This window comes from Malania oleifera, chromosome 9, assembly GCF_029873635.1.
Source record: "Malania oleifera isolate guangnan ecotype guangnan chromosome 9, ASM2987363v1, whole genome shotgun sequence".
NCBI classification, from domain to species: Eukaryota; Viridiplantae; Streptophyta; class Magnoliopsida; order Santalales; family Ximeniaceae; genus Malania; species Malania oleifera.
The window spans coordinates 87,186,930-87,195,471 of record NC_080425.1 but is presented as its reverse complement, the minus strand read 5'-3'; the positions used below and the strand labels follow the sequence as shown (position 1 = coordinate 87,195,471).

The 8,542-nt window shown below is 37.8% G+C and overlaps 2 protein-coding genes across 3 annotated transcripts; one reads left to right on the top strand and one right to left on the bottom strand.

The window, feature by feature from the left end:
- Window positions 1–679: 679 nt before the first annotated feature.
- Window positions 680–1,380, bottom strand: LOC131163551 (uncharacterized mitochondrial protein AtMg00810-like). Its single transcript, XM_058120146.1, has 2 exons — window positions 1,304–1,380; window positions 680–1,235 (listed from the first exon to the last, which is right to left on the bottom strand). The coding sequence occupies exons 1-2, from the start codon at window positions 1,378–1,380 to the stop codon at window positions 680–682; spliced, it is 633 nt and encodes a 210-aa protein (XP_057976129.1).
- A 5,601-nt stretch (window positions 1,381–6,981) lies between these two features.
- LOC131164535 (uncharacterized) lies at window positions 6,982–8,268 on the top strand. Of its 2 annotated transcripts, none has more exons than XM_058121802.1 (2): window positions 6,982–7,472; window positions 7,655–8,268. In XM_058121802.1, the coding sequence occupies exon 2, from the start codon at window positions 7,723–7,725 to the stop codon at window positions 8,173–8,175; it is 453 nt and encodes a 150-aa protein (XP_057977785.1). In that variant the 5' UTR covers window positions 6,982–7,472; window positions 7,655–7,722; the 3' UTR covers window positions 8,176–8,268. The 2 variants fall into 2 exon arrangements, with proteins under 2 accessions (XP_057977785.1, XP_057977784.1); XM_058121801.1 differs by having other exon boundaries at window positions 7,013–7,472; window positions 7,598–8,268.
- The last annotated feature ends 274 nt before the right edge of the window (window positions 8,269–8,542 follow it).

Below are 8,542 nucleotides of genomic sequence, written 5' to 3'. Positions count from 1 at the left end.
CCCAAATAGACTTTAAAAGGAGAAGGTTTTTTTTTTTTTTTTGTCAATGGCGTAGACATATTATTATTTATTTGAATTTTTTTTGGGTTCATTATGCAACTGACGGCGACCTGTTCGATACACTTGCACTCAACAGACCCAAAGTAATTTTATTTAAGAGGCATGCATAATATATTTAATTTATTTATTCGGAATTTGAATTTTAAAACTTGGATAAGTCCTTAGCATATCTTAAGAATTAAGTACTCTAATCATACATTGACAATTAAAGAGCATAGATTGGAATTGAAGTAGTAACCGTATCATTTTACTTAAATATAAATTATAATAATTACATAGTTTAAATCAAAGGAATAATGCCGGTTCAGGTATTAATTTTTTAAATTTTTTATTTCTTCGCTTGTATGACAAGTTCTTATTATCTTATGACTATTAATTATTTTTCTTAAAATAAGCAATCAATCACAAATGCTTATCTCATTTGCTCGAAAAATATTAATAAAACATTTACCCACCAATTTTGTTGCCTAAAGGGTGACCGAACTCTTCTATTCTTGAAATTATTAAGTTATTGTTCTCACAAATTGGTATATTATACAATAGAATTTCTCACTTAAAGGAGAAAAGTCTTCTCTCTCTCTCTCTCTTAAGGTCAATGGCTTTCAGTGTGACATGGGCTTCAAACATTCTTGAAAATATGAAATAATGTTCCTTTCACATAGCGTAAGATGCGAAAAACAGCTGCATAGTAAATGGAACGAGGAGCCGACATAAACTGACTAACAAGGTGCACTGCATAGGTAATGTTTGGCCTAGTGACACTGAGATAAATCGAGCTCTCAACAAACTGTCGGTAACAAGTGGCATCAGGAAGGAGCTCCCCATCAGTAGGACCGAGTTTGATGTTAGGCTCCAGCGGATTATCAGTTATCTTACAATCTGTGAGACCAGCACGTGTGAGAAGATCAGAAGCGTACTTGGCTTGGGTTAAAGAGTAGCCATCAGAGGTAGGAGACACCTCTAAGTCGAGGAAGTAGCTAAGAGAATCGAAGTCTTTCATCTCAAACTGCCGACAAATAAACTGTCTAAGCTCATGAATACTAGAAGTCTCATCACCAGTAATGATCATATCATCAACATAAAGTAGTAGAATAGTAATGTTAGTATCAGTGTGACGAGTAAAAAGAGCTGAATCATAGGGGTTAGAAGCAAACCCAAGTTGTGCAACAGTAGAGCTGAAGTTGGCAAACCAAGCACGGGAAGCTTACTTAAGCCTATATAATGCATGTCGGAGACGACAGACCTTACCAAGAGGATGAGGATACCTTGGCGGAGGCTACATATATGCCTCCTCAGCCAAATCACCATGTAAGAAGACATTCTTGACATCCATATGAAATAAAGGCTATCGTCGGGCAGAGGCAACATCCGAAAGGGAGTGAACAGAGGTAATATGAACAACGAGGGCAAATGTCTCCTTATAATCAACGTCATACTCCTGAGTAAGGCCCTTTTCCACTAAACAAGTTTTATGTCTTACTTCAGAATCGTCGGAGTTCGTTTTCCTTTTATACACCCATTTGTTCCCAACTACAATCTTTCTAGGAGGCAGGTCAACTAGGTCCCAAGTATGAGTTTTGTGAAGTGCGTCAAGTTCTTCAGATATAGCTTGTTGCCAAATAGGAACAGAACAAGCTTCACAATAATTGTGAGGCTCGTGAAGAGAGTCAAGAGTAGAAAAATAGTGGTAATCACTAAGATAGGTAGGCGGTGCCCTTACCTTACTAGAATGATGGACATCCAAATTAGAGGAGTCAGGTGGAGTGGATGCGATAGCATGATCATTAGATGGTCCAGGTTCGTGAGAGGCAGACATGGAGTGATCACCTGATAAGTTGTTATGACCTGCATTAGAGGAAAAATCTGGAGAGGGATCTGTGGCAGGGTCAGTGAAAATGGGAGAGTATGAGGGACAATCGGATGAAAGTGGAGAGATACTAGTGAACATTTTGTGTTCCCAAAACTGAACATATTGAGAGACTCGAATACGCTTGGCTATGGGGTCATAGAACCGATAACCCTCGTGTTCAATGCCATAACCAAGAAAGCAATAGAGACGAGAGTGAGGTTCAAGTTTTGTATGTTCATGAGGTGGGAGTATAACAAAGCAAGCACAACCAAATACTTTGAGAAAAGAATAATCAGGGACCTTTCCATAGAGGACCTCATATGGAGATTTATTGGAAAGAGCAGGGGTTGGACCCCGATTAATAGTGTAAACAATAGTAAGAGCGGCTTCTCCCCAAAAGGATTTTGGGAGGGATGTAGAGAAAAGTTGAGAGCGAACAGTGTCAAGAATGTGACGATGGTTACGTTCTACACGTCCATTCTGTTGGGAGGTGGATGGACAAGATCAATGGGACAAGGTGCCAGCCTCTTTAATTTCTTCAATGGAAGGGGTAGAAGTATACTCCAGGGCATTATCGGACTGAAAAAATTTAATGGTGCGATCAAACTGAGTTTTTATCATCTGCTTAAAATCACGAAAAACATTAAGTAATCTAGTGTAATCATGCAAAAGATAAATCCATGTATACCGAGAGTAATCATCGATAAAAATGACAAAGTAATGAGATCTGCCCTTAGTAGAGATAGAAGCAGGTCCCCAAATATCAGAATGAACCAAATCAAAAGGTGTAGAAGACAAAAAATTACTTTCATTGAAAGGTAAATCTTTCTGTTTCCCAAGTTGACAAGACATTCAATCAAAAGGTTCAAATTTAACATTTCCTAAGCAACCACTAGAAGCTAAAGACTAAACACAAGACAAAGAGGGATGACCGAGACGAGAGTGCCAAACACTGGAAGACAAAGCAGTAGTAAGAGACGGAGAAGAACAAGAACTAGGCAAATGCAGAGATGTGAGCTCGAAAAGGCGACTAACTTTACGGCCAGTCCCAACTAGCTGGCTCGTCTTCGGATCCTGCACATCACAACCTTTGTGAGAAAAGGTTAAGATAAAACCACTTTCAATAAGTTGACTAACAGAAAGGAGATTTAGAGACAAGTTAGGCACAACATATGTGTCAGGTACATAAAGAGTAGGAGTAGAAACATGACCAAGATGACTAACAGACATATGTGAACCATCAGTGGTATAAATTAAGGGAATAAGATTTAAAGACTTCCTATGGGTCACTAAAGAGGAATCAGAGGTCATATGATTGCAATAAGCAGAGTCAATAAACTAAGATGTAGAGTTACTTGTGGAAACTGATAAGGCAATAGAAGTACGGGATAGAACCTGGGTGATAATTGTCTCAAGGTCAGCTGCAGAAAGAGATGACAAAGAAGGTGCAAAAGATGAATCAGAAGCCGAGGAGCTAGTGGAGACAGCCACAATAGGCTTGGAAGAATAAGATGCCTTAGCCTTAAGAGCATCCCTAGCATCCTTAGCCTTCTTCTTAGGACAATCGAAAATACGATGGCCATCTTCCTTACGATAGTGGCATTGGCCATTGAAATGACGCGGTTTAGAAGAAGCAACAAATGCAGCAGGAGTAGTTGGAGTAGATGAGCTAGACGGAGCAGTAGCCAAGACCATATTAATAGAATGAATCCGACGAGTCTGTTGTCGTGTCTCCTTAGAAATTAGCTCTGCAAGAGCAACCTCAAATGTAGGAAAAGGAGATTGATGTAACAAAGATGCTCGAGTATTCTCAAATTCATCCCGAATATGTATCATAAAATATATGAACTGACGACGATCTCGATATGTAGCAAAAAGATTAATCGACTGCTCATCAGAAATAGCTGGGTCAGCTTGAGAAAGCTGATCCCAAATGCTACTAACCTAAGCATGAAACTCAGTAATAGATTTTCTAGGTTCCTGACGCATCTAGGAAAGCCAGTTTCCAACTGAAACTCGAGAGCAGCATCACTACCACAGTTGTATCGTTTTGCCAAAAAATCCCAAGCAAGTTTGGCCTTCTAAAACTTAGGAAGTAGACTCTGAATGAAAGGAACTGATGTATTAATAAACAAGGAAAAGATCTTATAGTGAGTACTTTCCCATTCATCAAGAACCTTATCAAACTCCTTTTTGGATAATTGCTTGTCAGTTTTTATGGGTTTTTGCTTTGTTCTAGTGACAAAACGCCATAATCTCCGACCAATCAGAAAAACTGACATTTGTTGGGCCCAAGCATTGTAGTTGGAGCCATTCAAAACAGTCTCTATAGGGTGAGCAACATCATTTAAAGAAGCCATAATAGGGGAAAAAAAAATGATAATGCTGATCGATTTAAAGCAAAAGGAGGGCGTCGATGGAATGAGCACGAAAAACTAGTAAAAGAAAACCAACTTTGCCAAAGCTTCGCCAAAAGTGGCGGCATACGGTGGTTGGAAAATTACTGGAAGGTCGCCGAAGATGACGACGTGCGGCGGTGTTTGGCCACTGGTGACTGAGCTTATGAGGCGTGCGGCGTCGGATCAGAATGATTTTTGCACCAAGAAAAAAACTCTGGAGCAATGGAATCAATTTATGATATTGGAATACCAGGGGCGAGAGTGTGGCGAAATCAAAAGAAAGACACCAACTAGCGGTCAAGAACCAAACTTGGCTTTGATACCATGTTAAAACTAAGAGAAGAAATAAAGAGTTGTAAATAACTTTTGTATTCTTGTATATATAAAACTGTACAAGGGCCATCTTTTTATAAGTGAAGGAGGTAAACTCACAAAGGTAAATCATTAATGACATTAATGCTAATTACACAAATCATGCTCTAATTTCACAAATCATGGAGATTGACCAAATGATGGAGATTGGTCAATCAACTTAATTAGGGAGATATGCTAACATTTTAAATGTCTATTTTTTTTTTAAAATTTCATTGTTAATGAAAATTTAAGAATTCATGAGTATTTATCTTGCATACCAAAGCTAATTTTTTCATTAAAATTTTTTTATGGGATTACAATACCAATTTTTTTTTTTTTTTGCATGCGAAGGTGGTTATTTAATTTATCGATATCACAAATCCCGAAAGAGAGAGTCATCAAAATTTTATTCTTTTTAAGTCCTTCATTCGTCTCTTAAGAATAGTAAGTTTAGACTCAGCTGGGTTTGTTCAAGTGGTAAGGGAGGAATTGTGATTTTAGTGACCTCAAGGTTAAGTGTTTGATTCCCTACTTATAGTTTACACGGTGAATTACTAGAGGTGTGTCAATGGGCGGGCGACAACATTTCCACCCCCATGGATTTGGTGCCGCACCGGAGTGTCCAAAGGGCTCATCGATAACTGGAGTTTCCACGTCATTAAAAAAAAAAGCAGTAAGATTAGAGTCCTAAATCTCTTATTTTTGAGTGTGTAAAAATTAATCCATTACTTAAGGCTTTATTTGGCATCTATGGAAGAGTAGTAATTTACATTTAATAATAAATGATAATGATATTATCTTATACTTTTGGGAATAATGATATCGGTGGGAATAATAACCTATTCTAACAATACGTCGTATCCTTACTTTGAAGATCCAATAATATTCCTTGTAGAAATTGCAAATCTAATATAGATTTCATAATTTTTTTAAAAAACTTTTTAGTACATTTGTTACATTAGAAATGTTAATATTTTTGCTATGTTAGGAAGCATCGAAGATATCTTCAACGAAACGATAAATTAAGTGTGCTTAAAAATTTGTATGGTAATTGTATAGAAATAAAAATCTTAATTTTCTAAGGTTTTGGAGGTTGTTGTCATTAGGAAAAGTAATTTTTATTTTCAAACAAAAAAATGACATCATATTTATAACTTTTTTAACATTTATATTAAATATTTTTAAAAGTAAAAAAATTTCTAAAATTTTAATATATGAAAGATTTGAAGAATATCATAATATTTTTTAGGGTAAAAGATACTAACGTCTCTTTAGATTTGATAAGAAGACACTAATTTTTCCTGAAATTTTGAAAATCCCATGGACTTTCTCTTATATTTTAAATTTTTCACAAAACTCATCTGACATTTTATTTTTAAGACACTTACACTCCTTAAAATTTTTGTCTGTTTTGCAGATATAAGCGGAGTTTAGTTCCTTTTTGACAAGCCCCAAGAGAGGTTCGTAAATTTTTGAAACTTTAAGGAATATTTCTAAAAATTTTAAAATTTTTGAAACTATCAGTATCTTTTTGTGAAACTTGAGAAAGGTCGGTATTTTTTACCCTATTTTTTATGATTCCTCAAAAGCTATAAAACCTAAATTATTTTTAAAATAACTTTTTTATTTATTCTATAAAAATTATAAGTACATCCAAATTTCATTTTTCTAAAGTTTCTATAAAAAATTTATAAAAAATCATCTTTCAATTATTCTACATAAATACTAAGAAAAATGGTAATATCTTTAAATACTAAAAAAATAAAAATAAAAAATGATTCTCACAATTGAAGCCCATTCCTTCCTATCCAAATCTATTATTTCAATTTCAAAACACAATACAACTTTATTGTTTTTTCAAGAAAAAAATATATTTAAAAATGGTCATGGCGGGCTTGCACATGCATGAAAATTTCCAACACAAAAAATGTTAATATTGAGAAGCACTCTCCTCAATTCTTCAAGAAAGTTCCTACAACACGACACTCTTCTCTCCTCAGTTCTCCAATCGCCAATCAGAAAATTAAAATAAAAACAAAACGAAAAAAAAATTGGCCACTGTGGGAACGCCCAGAGGGCACTACCGTAAGCGTCGGGGGATAATACGTGGTCAGTAGGCATTGGTCAGCGAGGAACAGGTGTAAAAGGTAAAAATAAAAAATATGTTAAAAAACCACCAAACAGCGCATTACGGGGCAGTCGCAACACAATAGCAAAGCACAGGCTGGCTAACCCTGGGATCGACGGCTGAAATTCGATCGCCAGCTCCAGTACTCGTGACGTGGCCCCGATTAGAGTCCGCACCCAACCGCCAATCATTGGGCCTTTTGCCCCTGCCACCTTACATAAACCCTCCATTTCCCTTCTCTCTCCCCTCCACCCTCTCTCGCTCTCTCTCGCTCTCTCTCTAGAAGTGTGTGAGTGGGGAATTTTGTGGATGAGAAGCAAAAGCCAATCTCTCGTATTCTGCCTGCTGCTTTCTTCTGTTCCGTTCCGGTGCTCCTTCCTGCGTTTTCTGATTTGAAGTGATCGATCTGAGGAGAGATTCTGTATGGGTCTGAATTATTTTTCAGTATTTTTTAAGGAGATCTAGAGGAGGAAGCAAAACCCATTACAACCCATCTCGATTCTCAAACGGGTTCTCTGAAATGTCTTTGATATGGGTGATTTTCGTCACTAAGGAAGAGGAGGTTGAGGAGTGGGAGAAAGAGAGGTAAAGAAGCTAAGCACGGTTGAAGCAGCAAAAGCATACATATACTTGCAACATAACAGCTTGCCAGAATCTGTTCCCTCTTGCTCTGCTTCTGCTGGTAATCAATTGATTCTCTTCAATTTGATGCATAAAATCTTATTTGTTCCTCTAAAATTTTGTTTCAGTAGGTGAGGAAGGGGTTTTTCTGATTTTCCCTTTGCTTTTAAAATCAATTAATTGAAGGATTTTGAGGCGATGTCTGCAACAATTATCAGTGATCCTATGGTGGTGTCGGCGCAGGAAGCTCAGCCAACGGCGACAACCAAACTGGGTAGTATGCAGGCGCAGATCGAGGTTGAGTTCGCCAAATGCGAATGCTGCCCGTTTACGGAGGAGTGCACGCCGGCGTACATACAGAGGGTTCGGGAGAGGTACCAGGGGAGATGGATTTGCGGACTGTGCGCGGAAGCCGTGAAGGACGAGATCGTGAGATCGAAGAGGCTTATCAGCACGGAAGAAGCTCTGAATCGGCACATCAGCTTCTGCAAAAAGTTCAACTCATCCACCCCGCCTCCCAATCCAACAGTTCATCTCATCTCCGCCATGAGACAGCTTCTCCGGCGAAGCTTGGATTCGCCCAGAGCCTTGCGCTCGACGCCGGCCAGTCCCATGAGCAAAGGCCCGGAGATTCCCCGGCCGGCGCTCACTCGCTCGGAAAGCTGTTTCCCGACGCTGTCTGGTTGATCGGTAGAAGAGAAGAAAAAAAAAAAGAAATAAAAAAGAAAAGGTATGAGAGGAAAATAATACAAACTAAGAAGTGAGCATTAGAATTTCCGATTCAACTGTTCAAAGAAGAAAGGCGTAGCTAGAATGTTTACTTTAGAATTAATATTAGAACTGCCGTTACTTGTCAAGTTGCTTTCTCCTCCTTTTGGCTCTTGGTTGTTTCTAATTCTATCCAGGTTGGAAAAAAAAAAATCTTCTGTTTCGATCCAACTTCATGAGAAAGTTCATACTCAAATTTCATTACAGTCACCCCTCCGAAAAATCAAAGCACCATGTTTTGGATCGCTTGGAACACATCCATGTGAAATCTGCACAAACATGACAGCATGATTGTATTAAGAAAAAAGAAAGAAACAGGGGAAAAAAAGAAACAGAGGTTTGATGACAGTAGAGAAATTAAGG